Consider the following 19,429-nt stretch of genomic DNA (forward strand, 5'->3'; position numbering starts at 1 on the left):
GCGGCGGCGGCGGCGCCGGTGCCCGGCGCGGGGCCGGGCCGGGGGCCGCGCGGGGGCGGAGAGGGCAGCGCGGCGGGCCGGCCGGCGGCGCGGCGCGGCTGCCGTGCGGCGGCGGCTGGGCTCGGCCAGACTCAGCCCCTTTCTCCTGCCGCCGCTTGATGTGAATGTGCTGCGGCTGGAGCTGCCCCCAGAGCGGCTCGTGATGGCGGCGGCGGCGGCGCGGGCTCGGCAGCGGGAGGCGCCCGCCCAGCCCTGCGCGCCGCGCCGCTAGCAGCAGCGCCCGTGCCCGCGGCGGCGGCCCCGGCCCATGCCCCCGGGGGGAAGGGGGGCTGCAGCAGCCCGGCGAGCCGCCCACCCGCGCAGCGGGGGCATCGCCCCCACTCGCCGCTCCTAGGAGGGCGGAAAGGAGGCAGCGGCGGCGGCGGCGCCTGCATTGTGCACGCAGCGGATCGCAGGCCCCGGAGGAGCGGGGCTCGCCTTCCTCCCGCCCCAGCCTCATGAACCAGCCGGACGGCACCGCTCCGGCGGCGGCGGCGGCGGCGACGGGAGCGCAGGTACGCGGCGGCCGGGGCGGCGTGTCCCCCGGGGGGAGGCGGAGGGAGGACGGGAGGGAGGGCGGCAGCCGCAGCCGCCCCGTCGCGGAGCCCCGCCGGCAGCGCGGCGCTTTGGCGCAGTGCGCGGGGGGCGCCGCCGGGGCACGGCACCCCCGGCACCCCCGGCCCGCCCGGCGCGGAGCGGCGCGCTGCGGCCTGGCGCCCCGGCCGCCGCCCGGCCGGCCCCTGGCGGCCCGCCGCCGGGCTCCCCCGCCGCCCTCCTCGGACCGGATCGCAAAACAAAGCGGCGCAGAGCAGCCATGTCGGCGGGGACGAGCCGCGGCTCGCCACAACGCGGCCCGCGCCCCGCGCGCCCGGCCCGGCCCGGCCCGGCCCGCCGCCGCCGCCGCCGCCCGGCCTCCCGCCCGCCTCCCTTGCCGGCCCGGCCCGGCCCGGCCCGCCCGGCCCCGCCGCTCCGGCCCGGCCCGGCCCGCTCCCTCACGGGGCTTTCTCCCCCCACTCTCCCCTTCTCAATTTTTTTTTTCTAATTTTCCTCCCAAACGATAGTTTTTTTTTTTTCCATTAAAACGACGCCACCTAGAGGAGAGTATTTCGTAAATAATAAAAAAAAAAAGAAATTAAAATTGAAAAAAGAGGAAATATTCTGCTATTTCTTATTTTTAAGAAAGTTTGCGTTGCCACGGCGGGGCGGGGGAGCCCGGCACGCTTTGGGGTTTCCCTCCTGCCACAACTATTCGAGGGGCTTTGGGCTCGCCTGGGCAAAATTTATTTTTGTCCCTTTTGAAGTGAAGCCCTGTTAATATGTAAATGAAAATTAAGCTGGAATTTGAATGAATTCAGGTTCCCCCCCCCCCCCCCCAACTCCCCTTTTGGAGGAAAATAGAGCTGGGAAGCAGCTCGGAAAGGAAACTAATTCAAGTTTGAGATGGGCACATATGGATTAACTGCAATAAAATGATTAGTTTGGGAAAGTAGGAGAATTGCTATTATGGAGCAATTAGGAATTGTACTTCATTGTAATTTTGAACTTGTTTAGCATGGTGTGCCAAAACTGATTTTGCTGCAGTGCTTAAAGTTAGTTGTTTCAAATAAGGAGTTTTGCAGGAAAATTAGACCATAGAAAATTTGCTGTGGACACACCCAAATTTTTTTTTTTGGTGATTTTTGGATTTCATGCAAAACTGCTCTTAAACAATAAGATTCTAAACACAGTCCAGGAAAACACGAGGACAAGCAAAATTAAGAATCGAATGTCATTTTATTTTTGAATTTCTTGGCTTTTCTGCTGGTTTCTTCTGGCATAATTAAAACATTGTTTCCAGTATTTAATTTCCTACTTCTTTTGTAAAGAAAAAAAATGTCCATAGTAGGCTTTTTTCTTCTTCTTCTTTTTTAAATACACACACTGTAACAACTCTAGATACTGTGGATCATATAAATCTAATATTTACACAGGTTTATTATAAGGTCCGCCATGATAATATGAATGTGCATAATTAACGATATTGTGAAAAATTAATTGCAGATTTAGTGATTTTGATTTTTCTTTTAAGAGTAAAACTAAAGTACATTTAAAGAGCTCTGTCATGATATTTCTCATAATTTCAAAATCCTTTTTCTCCTTGACTCATACTGTAAAGCCTTCCTGGAATTTGAAATCAAAATCTTTTTTCATAGTTAATTTTTTTTCTACTCTTATGTTCACATTGTTATGCTCTTACGGGGTGCCTGTGAGTTCTGGACTGTGCACACACTGGTTTGTTATTGTAGGGTTGCCCTTGAATACTGGGGTCTTGGTATTGATCTTTTAAAAATAAATAACAAAAGAGCACTGAAACATTCATTGTTTCAATAAAAAGCAATATAGGAGAGATACATGGCCTTTCCACCCAAAAGCGGGGGAGGGAGAGGAAGGGAAAGATTAGGTCAACATTGAGTTTTACCAACCTTGACACAGTCTCCTCTCTAAAATGGGGACAAAATATCAAGATGGCTGGCTCCACAGCTGCAGCCTTTTTTTTTTTTTTTTTGAAAAAGGCATTTTTAAATTTTGAACTCAAAAGAGTTCCTGGAACTGCTGTGAACCCACACTTTAGCACCTCAAATCCAGCCGCTTAAAAAAAATAAATTTCAATCTGGAATGAATTTTCAAATCTGAATCTCAAACCCCTTAAAAGTTTTTTCTGTTTTGTTTTAATTTCACTGTAACTTGATATTTACTTGAAATTAGAAGTTGCTGATAAATTCAAGGACCAGAGTCTATTTTTTCACCCTGCTCCCATTTATTTGTTTCTCATTTTGGGTTACTGGGGTGGGGGGGGGGCAATGGAAAAATTTGCAGAGCAGGATAACTCTTGGATGGAGGAGAAAATATTCTGAAATGTCAACTTAATATTTTTATTTTTGCATTTATTCCCCCCTTCCCCCCCCCTCCCCCCGAGGACCCACCCTCTTCCTGAATCTTTTTTTTAGCAAATAATGAACCAAGCGCTATAGTTAAAACTAATAGTGGCGCAGATAGAGCAGAGTGGCACATATGGGTAAAAATTATACACAGTGCTTTAAATTGGATTAAACAATCCTGGAGAATATTTTATTCATGGTTTCAACCAGGAAGCTTAAACGTGGTGTCTTTTCCATATTCTTATACTCCAAGAATTCCCTTCCTTGAACTGTACCCCATAACTTTAACTTACTCTATGATTATACCAAAAGAAACTGTTTAGCTCTAATTTTTTTAAGGTTTCATACTTTTTTTTTTCCCCCGACAGAGATCTGATGCTGCTTTTTCTTTCTCCCCTCACTCCTCTGCCCACCCCCACACCCTCACCCTGAAATCTCGGGAGAAAGATTATTGATACGCTTTAGGATGGGAGGGTAATACATTGATGGGCACTGCATGTTAAATATAAATAATGACATATATATTTGGTTTTGGCTCACAAGTATAGCATTTTACGGTTTTATCTTTAAAGTTTATCATGCTATCCTAAAATATAGGAATTGAAACTTGTAAGGCCTGGTTTATATCTATCTTAATCTCTTTTATGCTGTTATGGGGCGTAAGTGAATCTTCTGTAGATATTTGTTTTTCATGCATTCGTGTCTTGCACATCTCCTCCTCTGCAGAGATTTAAAATGCAATGCAATGGTACTAGGTTGCAACTTGTGGGGATGCTGTCATACCGTAGGTGTGCGTGCTGCAACCTTTACAATCTTTAACTCTGCGTAGATCAGTTTCTTTTTAACAACAGCTTCCATTATATGTTTCACTGATGATGGAAAGCTACAGTTGAGGTTATAATGGGATTCTAAACCTAACCTTTCGATATGCAAGTGTCCTTCTCAAAGATAGCTCCTTGCGCTTGAAATTTTTCGTAATTTTTCATTGCAGTCTGCTTTTCCGGAGGGATTTTTTTTTTTTTTCCTGGAAAGTTGATCGATATTTATCATTAAAAAAATTACTGTTTGGCAGAAAGGAAAGGGGGAGGGAAGAAGGAAGAAAGCCTTGTAAACTGATATCAACATATTTCTTCTGACGTAGCTGAAATTATTTTTAAAAAAGAAAAATTTCAAGTACTTAGTCCTCAGTGAGGGATGAAAATAGACATAATATTATTAAAGTAGTAGGTAATATTTACACAAGCGCAGTATAAAATGTTATGATCACAGTCACATAACTCTGGAATAATTTAAATATGTAACGTTGCCATAATGCGATACCATGAATAGTGCGGTTCCATGGGTACAGTCACATGGCTCTGGTGATGCGCAGTTAAGTTTGGGATTATGCAAGAGCGGCAATGAAATTAGTGTCTTAGTTTTAAAAAAAAAAAAAAAATATCTTTTTTTTTTTTTAATTAGTGTTGTTATTTTTTAAACCTGATGTATGGCAAGTATCGGTAAGGACCCAGGGTTTGTGCCTGCTTCTCCTGTCTGGACCTTTTGGAGGATGTAAGCCCTAGATGTTGCTGGCGTCCCTGAGATGGTGAGGCGCGCGCTGTGGACGGGCCGGGGACCGCCCGTCGCCCACGGCTGCCCCGGGAAGGACGATGCCGAATGCGGGAGTGGTCTGCGATGCCAGTGAGGCCGCGTGCCCCGGGGCCCCCCGCGTTGGGAGCCGCACCTTTCAGCGGCGGCAGCAGCTCGGGCTGACCCGGCTTCGGCCACGGCGGGGCTCGCGATAACTCAGATTTCCGAAACGGGCGTGCGTTGGCCCGGGTGAGCCCCTGGCACCCGAACCCGGCTGGTTCCTCTGGGACCTCTGGCATGTGCGAAGCGTCTTGCGGATACAGAAGGGTTTGCTGGATCGCAGCCTTAATGTGCTAATATTACCCTGGGCACTGTAAGTTACTGTAATTCGTACTTGGATCCGTGTAAACAATTATTTGCATGCTAATTGTGCTCGGGACAAAACACCTTAAAATTGAAAGGGTTAGTCCCACAGTCAGTTACTTCGACGTGTGTAGTTGCCCATAGATAGACTTCCGAGAGAGAGCGTTTGTAGGATTAGGCCCTAATTGTAGATAGTGTGGCAAATAATGACGGAAAAGTGGAGGGCAGGGAGAAGAGAAGCCCGGACAATGGCTGTGCATGTGGCTGGAGGTCATGGTTGCTTTTCTGGTAATGGATGCCAGGAAATGGTGCCATGAGGTATTTATTTCTTGTAATTTCTACATTTCTGAAAGATTAAAACTGCAGTGTGACGTATTTTTACGATTTTGCATTTATGCTATGGAATCAGTTTGGTCAGACAGCATTTTATGGGGAGGAAGTTTCTAATTTTTAAAAGTCTTTTATGGATTAATTGCTAGTCATCTGCCTCCTTTTTGCTTTTGTTTGGTTTCTTGAATGTCTCTTGATTATTTTGTACTATGTGATGCCAATTTAGTGGTTAACTAGTATGCAAACTACATCTGGACGTGTTGACTTTGCATTAACAATCATTGATTTGTCTGGAGCCAGGGAATAGAAATGAATGATGCTGTTTACCATGTATAGTATATGAAAAATAACCATTTGCAGTGTATCTTTTATCAGTGGCACACACTGCTTTGGTGCAACTTGTCACAGTGGCTGTGTCCTCATTAGCCGTCATGTGAGAGCTGAATTTTTAAGTCATAGCGCAAGGAGTGGGAAGAGAGAGGAAGAGGAAAGCAACTGCACCTTGTTGTATGGTGAAGGTGTTGACCATGTATCCTGCTTGGGAGAGGCGTGACTAGTGACTGCTGTTTAGGTACATGAGCTATTTGTGACATTGGGAGTGGAGTGAAGCAGAACGGAAGCGGAAAGAAATAAAATTTTATGTATATTTATTTTAAAATATGTGTGTGTGTATATATATACATATATAATGTAATATCTATTTTTATATTATATACATATAAAATGTGTGCATATATATGCACACACACATACATAAATATATATAAAATGTTCAGAGAGTGGAGCTGTTCAGTTGGCATAATTAAGAGGATATGAAATAATCATAAATAATAAACAGCGAACTCGATGGGATGCTTTTGCGGCAGTTGATTTTTCTGCAAAGATCGTTGCTCAAGGAGCGTCGTTGGCTTTTTGGAAGGAGGAGGGTTGGGTGCTTCCCATCCCCACGTCATATTGAAGGAAGCTGAGATGAACCCATAGATGTTTTGTGTTTAGGCGAGTTCTGTGACGTATGAACCCTTCCTACACGTGTCATCTTTGAACATGTTATAAAGGGGCCCACGAAGGAGGAGGAGAAAACGGCTGTAGGACGTTCCCTTTTTGCGGAGCAGGTCCTTTCCTGGGACACATGCTGGAGACATCTGTAGCTGCCATGCCACTGTATGAGACTTACTCCTTGGACAGGGTGTTTATAAAGGCAGGGTCACTTTCCCCTGATTATTGTTGAGTGTTTCCACCTTGAATCTGCCCTGCTAGTGCTGGGCCTTATTTACCATCTTCTACCGAGCAATCTTGTTACCATTGATGGGACCATGGGGTGGTGTGTGAAGTCGAGTGTGCGTGTTGGTCTTCCTTTCAGGCTGGGGTCAGCAGTAGAGGCTTTTCCCTTGCGGAAATCGTTTTACTAGACTGTGAAATGTGTGTGTTCTGGTCACATATTAAAATGGTGGATATGGATAATCTGTAATATGGCTATTATACACTGACAATATTGAATGTATAAATGCATGTGGAGATGCCAGGCAAGCTATATGATGACTTTTCTGCTTTACTTGGATTTTACTTATTTGACTGTCTGTTTGTTGTTCCCAAAGTGAGCAATGTAAGACATGTCAGGAGCAGGAATTTAAGGAGAAAATACTCTGAATGTGTAACTGTTAAGAAGTTGCTTATGCAGAGTAGTATATTTTGGGGAAGCATGCCGCAGTGAGAGTATGAGTTGTTGTAGAAAGTCAAACTACTGATACTAAAAGATTTTTATATTCCTGCTTAAACCACTTCTTTACCAACGTAAAAGAGTTTTTTCTACTCTATATCTGCTTTTGCCTTTAAGTAATTGATTGACAGTTAACCTAAGTTCATTAATACACCTGTAAATGCTAGCGTAGGCACTCCTTAAGCCTTTTGTCCGGGATACAGGTGTTGTGTTAGATGGCTGGGTGAGCGTAGCTTGTGTACAGAGGACGCGGAAGTGTTTTGTTTACCCTGAGGAGGTCAAACCAGCCAAACCCCTGACCCTGTACTTGTGTCCATGTTAAACCTTGGATCGAGTCTGCGCAGAGTTTCAGACTGGCTGGTCTCATCAGATGGAGATGAGACTCGTGGATGATGGAGTTCTGCTACCGCTGGAGAAGCTGGAGGCAACGTGGCCCATTTGGAGTAAAACTACAGCACGTTTGGTGGCATACTGTGCTCCAGGTGCCTGCCTTCCCCCTCCTGTCAGGGCCATTACAACAGCAAAATCACAGTGCTGCCTGCATTGCCATAGCCAGGGTCCTTCGTTTTGCACCGTGACGGCTGAAGATGCTCCTTTCCCTGTGCTGTAGGTTACAGCTCCCAGGCAGAGCTGGCAAGATGGGCTGGCCACGTGCTCCCTGAAGTGCTGCCTTACTGTCTCTGGGCAAAGAAACCGGGAAGGCCATGCACGATCCTTTTTGGGGGAGAGGACTGGTGGATGTGCTGGTCCGCCCAGGATGCCTGTTGTCACCTGTGTACCCCCTCTGAGAGCGTTTTAGCTATACCAGCTGAGCACCCCTCACAGAGATGTTTCTGTATTCAAAAAAAGAGTAGACCTGTGTCAACAGGATTCTGCTGGTGTAGCTCTTTCTTAGAATATTTTTCTTATGTCTTATTTCCCTAACCTGTACTGGTAAAGCACTCTTTTAATGCGTGCTTTGGAAAAGCTTAGCTGGTGTACTGTACCTGCAAAAGATTTAATTATATAGGCAAGGCCTACCTTGCTGGTAATTTACAGTACTTTTGTTTGTTTCACATCTATATTTGGCTGGCACAATGTGAAAAAATAAAGCTGTAGCTGAACGAGCAACGCCTGGAGATTTTATATATGCTGATAATGGGTTGACAAAAGGAAGAAGCAAACTCGGGCGCTTGGAATAGGGGATGGCAGCTACTGAATCCATTGAGAAGTAATAATATGTATGAAGAATCAATATATGTGTGTATGTGTTTATGCATATAGACATGTCTGAGAGACTCGACTTATCGATGGAGAATAAAGATCTCTAGTGAGTCTGAGATATTGTATAGACCTTCAGGTCGGTAACAGCAAGTAGCTCAGGAAACCCTGTTTCAGATAACAATGGCTCGCTGTGCTTCTATTATACTCTACATGTTGTTTTAGAAAACTAGGAATTTTATCACACAAGGTTTAATAACTTGGTAACTGATAGAACTATGTAAAAAACATGCGTGTTTTATTGGACCTTTTCTTAAGCAGTGTGCTGAGCCAATGTTCTTAGTCAAAAGCTGTAATGGGCCAAACATGGTCACGTTCCCACTCAGGTTCCCAAACGGCACCATCATATTTTCAGGAGAGGTCTTAATGCTTGTTGTGATTTCATTACACTAGATATATTCAGCCAGGGAGTAATTTTTTTTAAGTTAATTTTTTACATTGTGTGGGTGTAGGTATCCTTTACTCTCTTAAAATAGCAACAGGAGTTTTCAAAAGAACTTAGGTATACTTGCCTTTGAGGCCTGTCATTTAGGTTCTGTTTACCGTATGTTGAGAACCATTTTAGGATAAGTGTTTAATTGGTTTATATATATTTTTAGAAGCATTAAACCTCAGTTTTCAAAACTTTGCAACCAAAGTCAACAGCTCTGCTAGTGCAAGAGAACCAGAAAGGGAAACTGAAATAAAACCAGAAGTGAAACAGGTTAGCTTCGTTATGAGCAACGTGTGCTCGTGGTCCTTAGCTAGTGCTCCAGGGCGCTATTTAGTGATACAAATAATAGCATGTTGCGAGGGTGAACTGGTGTTAAAGCCAATGAAGTGCACTCTTGAAATCAAAGCTTCAAGTTAAACTTGTGTCTGTATTTTGGTGAGGTTCCCCCCCTCCCCCCCCCCCCCCCGAGTTAAGCATTAATTGCTTGGCTACATGAGGGGAGAATGAACCCTGTTACAGCAGCCCTTTTGATTAAAAGACAGATTTGTATGATTTCTTATATTAAAAGTCTGCAGGCTGTTTAGTGTAGCTAAAAAACAGAGCTGACATATTCCAGTAAGTAGCGTGCAAACTGCCGTGATAGATCTGTAGCTCGAAACCCAGGAGCGGTTACTGATTTCTGGGTGTAAATCTGTAACTTGAGTCCTGATGCTCTTTAATCTGTAGGTTGCTTTTATCAGCATTTATGGTATTCGTAATTTTGAGGGTAGGGAAGGTGGGTCGTAAGAACATGGGATAGTTATTCTCTGGAAATGAAATTCCTTTTCCAAGTTTAGGTATGTATGTTGGAAAGCTGCGTAGGGAGGCACAGCAGAATTTTGGTTGGCTTGTAGTGGAGAGGAGTTGAGGATGACCACGGGAGGCCCCCCAGCTCTGGTGGGAGGTAGTTGGATTTCTTCTTTATTAGGGCGACGCTGTCGACGGGAGCCCACGACGCTGGCTCTCGGCACGCTAAAGCGCATCGTGTTGGTGGCCTGGGGTTGGGCGGCTCGCCGTGTGCCCCAGAGGGGATGACGGCGGTGGACGTGACGCTGCGGGGGCGAGTCGAGGCCAGGAGGACGTTGCGGTGGTGGGAGTCCCAGTGGTCTGCGCGCGGTGGGCATGGCCGCAGGCGCCGCGCTCGGCCGGCAGGATTGGTGCGGGGGCGCTGCGGGGCAGCAGGGCTCGAGATGAACTTTGCCAGCAAAGGAATTAATAATTGAACAAGGCGAAGCCCTCTGTCGGGGCGTATTTTGACTCCTTGTCATGTTTAGACTGTTCTAGAGCATGTGGCTTCAGTTATCTGTTTATAGTTAGTCCTACCAAGACATACTACATATTAACTCTGAGGGAGGGATATTTTTACCTTCTTATCTGCCTTTATTTTAAAGGCCTATAAATTCAGCTGGTTGGTGATAGCAGCAGTTAGAATTAGCGTTTCTCCTTAATCATGTTTGTTGGGTTATTACTAGAGAGACAGCCTTGGACAGGGACCCGATCTGCCGCGGGCTGGAGAGGATGGCGGAGGCCTGCGCTCAGGAGCACCCGTGGCCTGCAAGCGCGAGGCCAGGGCCAGGCTGGGGAAAGAAATGCAAAACGCAGAGTGAGGAAATTCACTAATGGGCAAGGTGGGAGAGGAGCTGGTGGCAGAGTCGCTGGGAGGACGGGAGGCTAAATGGGGAGAGGGAAAAGCAGGGCCAAGGAGGACGTGGGGAAGAGTGCCGGAGCGGCCCCACGGCTGGCCAGGGCTGAGCAGCCCAGGTCTCGGGGCTCCGGGGTCCCCGGAGGGGCCGTCTGCAGCTGCGGTCGCTACCTGGCTTTGCCGTGGGTTTTTTCCAAGCCTGCGTGGCAGTCGGAGTGGGCAAAATTGGGCCCAGATGGCCCCTGTTCTTGGTGCAAACAATATGATTTTCATATTTATTTATTTTTCAATTAAAAACAAAGAGAGGAAGGGGGGAAAAAAAAGGAGATCGCGTCTCTTTTAATTATTTCAAAACGCAGATTCTCCGAGCCGGCATGTCTCTGTATCCAAATAAATTGCATTAGGTAAAAGCAAAATATATCCAGACCACATTTACGGGGTCGAAGTTATATCATGCGTGGTCTGAGAGCAGCAATACAATTTCTGCTACCAGGAGCAGGCTTCAGATGTCTGGAAGATGTAGGCATGAGTCCCCTGGAACGTACTGCAGCTCGTGGAATTAGTGTTGCCATTCATAAATTAGAAAAACCACCCCAAAATCAAGAAAAATGAGGCCCTTTTCCTAAACCCATGCGTGTGTTTCAATTGTTATTTTTTATGCAGTTGTCTTAACTGGAGTATTTATTAAAAAACAGATTTAGTGAAAATGCTCCATTTGCTTTTTGTTTCTGATAACGTCTTTTAGATAGCAGTCACATATTGTACGTGTTTGTTTGTCTAACTCCGTATATGTTTGCGTTTTCCTCATTTTACAGAGAACTCTCTGGCCTTCCTATTCCAGCATAAACAATGTTTGTGATTGTAGTTCATTATGTGATATTTAAAATGTATAATATGAAATGTTCCTGTCTACTTCAAGCAGACATATGTCTACATTTTACAAATTAACCTAATTAAATATATATGTAGAAATTTATGATATTCAGCTTCTAGCATAAAATATGCGATTAGCATCCATGGAGCCCAGAAGGAATTTTCCATTTGTATTTTGACTCTTCTTCCTAGGATGTTTTTTTGTTTGTTTGTTTATTTTTTTCCAATGCTTTAATTTTTATTCTGCTTAGGAATTCACTTAGGTACCAGTCTTGCAGGGATTTATGCTTGTGGTTAAATTTCCCTGCAAGTAGCTTTGATTCAAGTCAGTAAAATGGTACCTAATTCCTGTACTTGAGCCTATACCTCTGCAGGACAGGAGGATTTAGTTTTGTTAAGAGAATATTATTGTGAGCAAAATATTCTGGAGGAAAAATGGCACTAGAATATTTACATTTTTCAAGCCTCTTCCTTCCTTCCACCCAAAAATAGAAAAAAGAAATTATCTGTCTTCTCTAGATTTATGTCATTTTCAAGTGTTAGGGCAATGTTGTTTCCAAAACACACAGTCCTTCTACCTTAACTCTCTGTATGGCAAAGGAGATGTTATATAATAAATACAGGGAATAGATTCCATTAATACATGCTTTCATTTGTAACTGTTCTGGCATCAGGAATAATACATTTTAGTGTCCCTTCTGCCAAAAAATGTTTTTTTTAAACTATGATCACATTATAATAGTTTGTTATAGAAATAATCATTTGATCTATTTTGCAAATCAATAGTTGAATCCATTTTATTCACAAAAGGCTTTTTTTCACCCACTGATGTCCACAAATGTCCACACTGTTACCAGAAGGTACTCTTTCTTAGCAAAACCAATGAAGTAAATGACGTTCCCAGCTCAGCTATTTTAATGATCCCACAAACCAAAAAAAGCCATAGGAAAATTTTCAAAAGCAAACTGCAAAAACATTTTTTTGGGACACCATAACTTTTCAACTTTTTTTTTTTTTTAAGATTTTTTTTTTTTTCCAAGCAGACATACAGTGAGCTGTGAACTTGAAGAATTTGGGACAGTTCTTTCTTTCTGGAGATAGTTTGGGAGTTTCAGACTTGACCAAAACTGAGTCAAAGAGCTAGACTCATCCTTTAACAAAGTTGTAGCGCTGCCCCTCCATAGGGGAAAGAAGCAAACATGCTAAAACTGTTACTAATTTCTGTGTGCGAACTATTAATAATTCTATGTGAGGAAAGCAAAAAATTGGATCATAACCCTTTTTTCCCCTCTTGGACACCTCTACAGATTCATCTTCCAGTATTTTCCTTTAACGTTTTGCGTTACTGTATTACACGCTTACTGCTCTGTATTTTGAGGCCATGTGGAAATTCTGCTTTAAGCCACATCTCCAACTCCATCTCTTTCTGCAAGCCTTCTGCTCCTTTGCTGTGCTAGCCCTGGGTTGAGGTAGCTGTTTTTTCATACCTGCTCCCTGTGGACATTTTTTTATGCCCTCTTCCTTACAGGGGATGCATTTTTCCATGAGGTGATCAGGCCATCAGCAGCTTCTGTTTGCGTTCCTCCATCACCAGATGTTGAATGCTGACCTACTAAGTAAATAATAACAAGAAAACAGCATTGCAAATTCTTGTCTGTGTTGCCTTGTGAGCTGACAGCTTTGCCAGCAGGCCCTACAGGGCAGGAATTGTCTTATACCTGTGTCCTGTGTAGCTCCAAGTACAGGACAGATGACTTACTAAGAATAGCTTGATTTTCCACTCCTGCAGGTGTAGCATACAGCTGTTTCTTTCTCATCACTATTTCACAGTACTGTTCCCACTGTTTTGGAGCTTCTTTTATCCTGTCCCCAATATGCACTGGAGACTTTTTTAATGTGCATTACCAGGGTTCTGGCATTACTGAGAGCTGAGGCAGTGATTTGTGTAATTGCAGTGTATTAAATAAGTACCTCTGACCTATTGAGGCAGAGTATAAGGGGCTCAGAAAGCGTGTAGGATGGCTAGCACCCATCTTTACCCACTGATATAGTGTCGTGGATTGCTCGTATCGGGCAGTCCTTGAGTACCGGAGGCGTCAGTGTGCTAATGAATGTACCTGGGAAGGGAGGGGGAACGGAGCATTTAATACAGACCATTGGCTGGAGCCAGAGAAGATTGCCTGAAAGGTAAATGAAGAGCAGGCGTCATGGGTCAGCGCTGATCTCTTGACAGCGGTGATATCGGTAGTCAGGAGTAGAACAGCATGTCAAGTGCAGAGTTAACCTTGCCTTGGGACATGCTCCCTGGCTCCAGTCATTTGTGAGTTAGGGACTTCCTGAGTCAAAAATAATGTTTACAGTGCTGAGTTGATTAGGCTTTGATGGACTTCTCTTCCACGACTTCTCTAGTTGCCTTTTGGGCACGTTTCTGGCATCCAAAGCCTTGCTGCAGTTCATTTAGGTAAATAGCAGTGTGAAAAATACTTGCTTTTCCTTTGTTTTAAATTTTTTCTGTGTATTTTTTGTTTTTGGTGTTGCCTAGCTTTCTCTTTTGAGATATGGTAATGAGAGACATCCTTTATTCCCCTTCTCTATGCCCATCTTTGTTGTAAGCACCTCTCATTGCTTTTTGGAGCTGGAGATCCTTGTTTATAGACAACCTGTGTGCAAATAGGAGTTGCTTTCACTAGGTTGCCCTTGTTGCCCTTCTTTGCTTGCTTGCTTGCTTTCAGTTTTCCTTCTAGAGTTGTTTTTGAGCTGAAATCACCAGAACTATGCAGTGTGCTGTGGATTCAGCTTTATAAGGTGGCACACTTTCTGTTTCTTTAGTATTAATTAGCTATGTTTTACTTGCCCTGTTGACTACCATTGAGCACTGCACTCATGATCTTGGAGAAGTACCCTCAGTGACGCCTAGATTGCTTTTGTGAATGCTAATGACTAATTTAGAGACTGATATTTTGTCTATGATGTTGGAAATGTTTTTTCCCCTGTGTATTACTTTGCATTTATTGCTGCTGCATTTCAATTCCTAATTTGTCACCCGCTCACCTCTCTCATGAGACCTTTCTGCAACTTAATCACAGTCTATTTTGGTTTTGGCTGTCCCCAGTAATGTTTTTCTGTGGACAAACTTTGTTGCCTCACTGTTCTCATCCCTTTTCCAAGTCTTACTTGATGTGCTGAACAGATGTCTGTGGGACCCCACTGTGATAATGAACTATTCCTACCCTTTATTTTCTATCTTTTAATCAGTTGTTAATCAATGGGATGACTTCTTATTTTATCCTGTGCCTGTGAAAGTATCCTAAGCCACTTGCTGTAAGAGTCTTCAGAAATTTGTCTAAGGCTTTGTGGAAATCCAGGTATACTACATCAGTCAGTCATCCTTTTCTCCGTGCTCCTTGAGCCTTTCTGACAATTCTAATAGTGTTGTAAGTTATGATCATCTACAGGAGCCACACTGACTTTTTCCTGAGGATCATCTTTGTGTGTGTACGCTTCTTTTTTTAAAAAGTACTGTTTATTCTAATTTCCTGGTACGAAAATCAAGTTCTGTGGTTTGTAATTCCATGGATGTCTTTTAAAACGGTGGTATCACAGTCGTCGTTTTCTCTTTCTTAGGTACTGAGGTTGATAGAAGTGATACTGTACTAGTTAGGTAATTGTAATAGCTTAACGCCTTTAGAGCTTTTGGGGTGGATGTTGCCTGGCCCTGTTCATTTCTTACTGTTAATTTTGTGAGGCAGGTCTGCGTCTTTTTTTCTAGTGACCCTTCAGTTTGAGGCAGATATTCATTTCATTCCAGATGAACAAAAGAGTCCAGAAGGACTCCCAAGCTCTTTCACAAGTAAGGGGTGGTGTCAAGAAGTTGAGTTTTTATACTGTGGTTTTGTCTGTCTTGAATACTTGATTTATACCCGCCTCTAGTAGACTGCTGCTGCTTATACATTTAAAAATTTTTCATTAGCTTTTATTCCTTTAGCAACCTGATTCTCAAAATCTTTTTTTGGATTGATGTCTTAACAGTTTTAAATTTAGCTTCCTTGAGTTTACGTTCTTTTTTTTTTTTCTGATTTCTTTCTGAGGATGTTTCTTTGTTTCTAATGGCCTTTTTCATTGTGCTATTTAACTGCGTTCATTTTTTATAACCAGCACCCTTTTACAGGTGATAAACATCATCTCCAAGTTCTCCATGTCACCTGTATGCTTTTCGCCATTTTAGCAGCTCCATTTAACTTCCTTTCAACAGTTTTTCACATCTAAGTACCCCTTTCTTTATTATATGTTAGCCTAGTGCACTTTTGGGTGTGGCTTTTGTATTCTGAAGGGTTTTGCATTTGGCTAAGTTGTGTCATTGTTACAAGGTGCGTTTTGGTAGTTATCTCTTGAGTCACATCAATGCAAGAGACTCCGAGAGGACTACCTAGGTCATGGCTGAGACTCTGGAGCAGCAGGGCTCAATGCACTTTGAGGAGCTTGGTTAGCAGAGAGATGACTTCTTCCTGCTTGTCTCAGAGCTAATTATCCACAAATGGCAAGGTAAAAAATAGTCCACAGTTGCATTTCTTCATGTGCATTTGCTGACAAGACGATGCTGGGAGTGACCGTATGCAGTAGCTAGATCATCATTTCTGCATCAGACTCTGGCGTTTGCAAATCTACCTGGGATTAACTCAGTTCTCCTGTTACTGTTGTTATATTTGCTACCCTTGCAGGGGCCTGCAGCCTTTCTGGTATCCCTGGACATTCATAGACACTGTCACCATCCTTCTCAGTTCGCTGATGGTGTACCTGTCACCTCCTTTTTTGGATAGTATTCCAGGCCACAGAGGTACTGCGCTACGTATCAGTGTAATAAACACAGTAAACTTATTTGGCTATGCTTTTGCTCCTCAGACAGGACATAGTTCTCTATCATGCCTACATTATTGTATATGGGCTGTAGTGTGTTAAGTCTTATTTTGTTTCATATCTGAACTTGATAAATATCTGTGCTGTCAGTTTTTCAAGAATACAGTATGTTTATGACCTCATTAGCAGAAGATGGTTTACCTGACCTGGATGCTTCTCAGGCTTTAGTTTAAATAGCCCTTTAGAGACTTTATGTGCTGGCGTATTATTCCATTTTGGCTTTGATCGAGTCTGGCTTTCTTGTGGGGGCTCCTTCTCCTTTGGTGTAAGCCCTATTTCAACTCCCAGTCATGCCTTGAGACTCTCTTAAGTGGCTGTCCTTGTAGTTTCGGAAAAAGCTACCATGTAGGTCCTTAGCTTTTTTTTTAGTTTTTCCTTGAACAGTCTGTTGTATGTCCAGGACCTGTCATCCTCTCCTGTGTCATTCATGTGCGCTTTTTAGCAAAGGATGGCCCACTGCAAGGAAATCAGAATCTTACTCCAGTTTTAAAATTACTTTAAAACTAGGATCAAGCTTGTGTTGTGCAAGACCTAAGATTCCTTTCTCCTGCCTCATCTCCTGTTGACCACCCTTCCACGTGAGCATGCTGAGCATCACTGCATGAGCTGGGTATTGCTATGCTGGTGAGAATTTAAAAAAAAAAAAGGGGGGGGGGATAATAAAAGGAAGAGATGACAGTTATCTTTGAATTAGAAGTTATGAAGCGCAGAAAATTGATAAAGGAAGTTAAAAACACAAGGGAAAAATCGGTGACTGTCAATGCAAAGAACAGTAAGAAAGTATTTGTATTAGGAACAAAAGAAATTCTAATAATGGTTTACGTAGACTTATTACTACGGAGGAGAGGTAAAACGCATAATAAAGCAGAAAAACTAGACATGTTTAATAAATATTGATGTTCACTATTTGTGAAGAAGAGGTATGGTATATTTGTCTTGCATATCAGGAGGCATTTCCTGGTCCACCATTAACTGTTGAGGGTGTTAGGCAGAAGCTAGGAGCTATAAGCGCTTTTCAGCATGCAGGTGTGGGTGACACTTGTTGGAGTCCTACAAGAACCAGCTGGGGAGCACAGCAGTGTTGATATTTTTCCTAATACACTTGGGTATATTGAGAACATTCCAGAAAAGGTGTAGACTGTTGTTATTTTATTGTCAAGACCCTGGAAAGGATATGCCACTTAGCCCGACATCAGTCAGGAGACAACAAATGGCAAAGCAGAGGAGCAAGATAAAGCATAGAGTCAGGAAATGATGGGAATATCAAAGAAACTTAATTTGTTCTTCAGTAGAAGTGACGGAGGATGCATAACGTGCTAAGTCTGTGCAATGTTTTTCTTTTTAATTTCTTTCTTTTTTTTGGGAGGGGTATCATGTAGTGCTCTACAGTACCCCTCCCCCCCCATGTATAGCATCAAACTCATGTGAAACAGCTTGTGAACCAAGTCTCCGATCCCCAGCAGTCATACTTTTGGGATAGGGAAGCTGAATCGATGGGCAGAGACCCCAAACCAAACTTCAGGTTTGGAATGGGCAATGGGGTAATGCAGTCCATGGGTGTACAGGAAAGAGAGCTACGTGAGAACAAAGATATTCCATCTTTTCCTGTTGCTTATGCTTTAATACAACACCTCTGTTTTCACTTCTCCCATTTTTTTATATGTTGTTGAAAAATTGAAGAAGACGCAGACAGTGTGATAGGAATGGAGTGATCCGAGGAGTCAAAGAAAATACTCATTGGTGTTTGGTCCCAAACACTTTGGGACACACACTGCAGTTTGGGAAACTCTCCCTGACAAGGAGAGTCTTAGAAAAAAATCTGACTTGTTGATCGTGTCTTTGTGGAGCCAGTTCTCCATGGATTAAAAAACAAAAAAAACAAATGAAACAAAAATAAAGGTACCAAAGAGCCTTTCATTTTAGCAGACTGTGCAGCAAGAAACAATACCTGGAAGCTGAATCCAAACATGCAGATGACAAAATGAAGACGCAAAATATTTTTAAGAGTAGGAGGTGGAAATTTTGAGCAGCGGGGAGATTAGCCATTAGAACAAACTACCAAGGGAAACTGTGGACACTGCATCTCTTGATGTCTTTGCTTATTCTTTGTATCTATGGAATATGTGTTTCAGAGTTTTCTGGCAAAGCCTAGCAGTTAGATAGGGGAGTACTGCAGTTATTTTATAAAGAATGGCTATTCTGTGGATTAAACAAAAGATCTCGCTTTCTGTCTCTCTCTCCTGGTATGCTATTTCCCAGTGCCCAGTAGCACATGCCTAGGGAAGGATTGTAAGAAACAGAAAATATTGAGTGATCCTTCCTTTAATATACTCTGTAGCTCCTATCAAGTAGTGGTTTAGGGGCTTCCTGAGCATAAGAAAAACAGAATAGCTGTTCCCCGGTCCATTCACCATAACGCTTCTAAATATTTACTGTCCGAATCGTGCTGCCTACTTGGTATCCTCCTGTATGGGAGTAACAGCTCATACAACGTGGTTAGTAGTTCAGCAGTGTTTTTTGAATGCCTACAAAAAAAAGATGGGCGTTTTCGTCCTCATCTTAGCCCTCATCAGTTTTTCCCAATTGGAATTGTTAGCTAAATGCAGCGTGAGTTTGCGATTTGCTTAGGTAGACCTGGGTCTACCCAGGTCTCTCCTTGTCAGGGATAGTTTCCCAAAACCTCTGGGTAGTTTTGCTGTGCTGATGTTTCAGATCGTTAAACGCACATGCACAACTTCATAAGCCATTCCATGAACCAAAGTACTTGCAACGGTTTTGCCCCCTAGTAGAGATATAACTAATGAAATTCATAGGTAATCTCCTGTAACATTGAGCACAAAAGGCTATTTGTTTACTTTTTCAGGCGGGAAATGATAATGAATGAGGTAGTTGGGGAACACATGGGACACAGTCATTAATAATCTGCTTAATATTCCTAATGCAAAAACGATAGACTAAGCAGTGGAGAGAAGTGTGCCTAAAGCAGTATATAAGAATATGGATTTTCTCAAAACGCCTAGTGGTCTGGAGGAAACTTCATTCGCTCTCCCAGATGCAAGGGAAATGTATTGTAGAAGGAAAATTAAAAAATGGAAAAGGAGGTATTTACAAACTGTTGTAGAGATCAGAGAAGAAATTTTCTCTGGCTAACTCTGAAATTGGGCAAAAACCAGCGACTGAACTGAGGTGGCTAAGTGAAGATGTAAACAGTATTAGAAGCAGTAAGCAGTAGGCTTTTAAAAATATAAACAGTCTGGTAAGGAGGAGGATAGGAAGATCTATTAAAATAAGCAGAAGGCAGTTAAAAGGATAATTAGAAAGGCAAAAAGAAA

At 43.4% G+C, this 19,429-nt stretch overlaps 1 protein-coding gene across 20 annotated transcripts in view; it reads left to right on the forward strand.

The window, feature by feature from the left end:
* Positions 1 to 280: 280 nt before the first annotated feature.
* Positions 281 to 19,429, forward strand: part of ZNF618 (zinc finger protein 618) — a 181,159-nt gene continuing 162,010 nt past the window's right edge. For 10 of the 20 annotated variants that reach the window (XM_068914441.1, XM_068914449.1, XM_068914447.1 and 7 more), the window contains exon 1: positions 282 to 554. In XM_068914441.1, the coding sequence (XP_068770542.1) occupies positions 498 to 554 (57 nt within the window). In that variant the 5' untranslated portion in view covers positions 282 to 497. Of the gene's footprint in view, positions 555 to 19,429 lie in introns of all 20 variants that reach the window. The other 10 variants (XM_068914443.1, XM_068914456.1, XM_068914457.1 and 7 more) reach the window with 3 other exon arrangements.

The sequence above is a fragment of the Struthio camelus genome, chromosome 20 (assembly GCF_040807025.1).
Source record: "Struthio camelus isolate bStrCam1 chromosome 20, bStrCam1.hap1, whole genome shotgun sequence".
Taxonomy (NCBI): domain Eukaryota; kingdom Metazoa; phylum Chordata; class Aves; order Struthioniformes; family Struthionidae; genus Struthio; species Struthio camelus.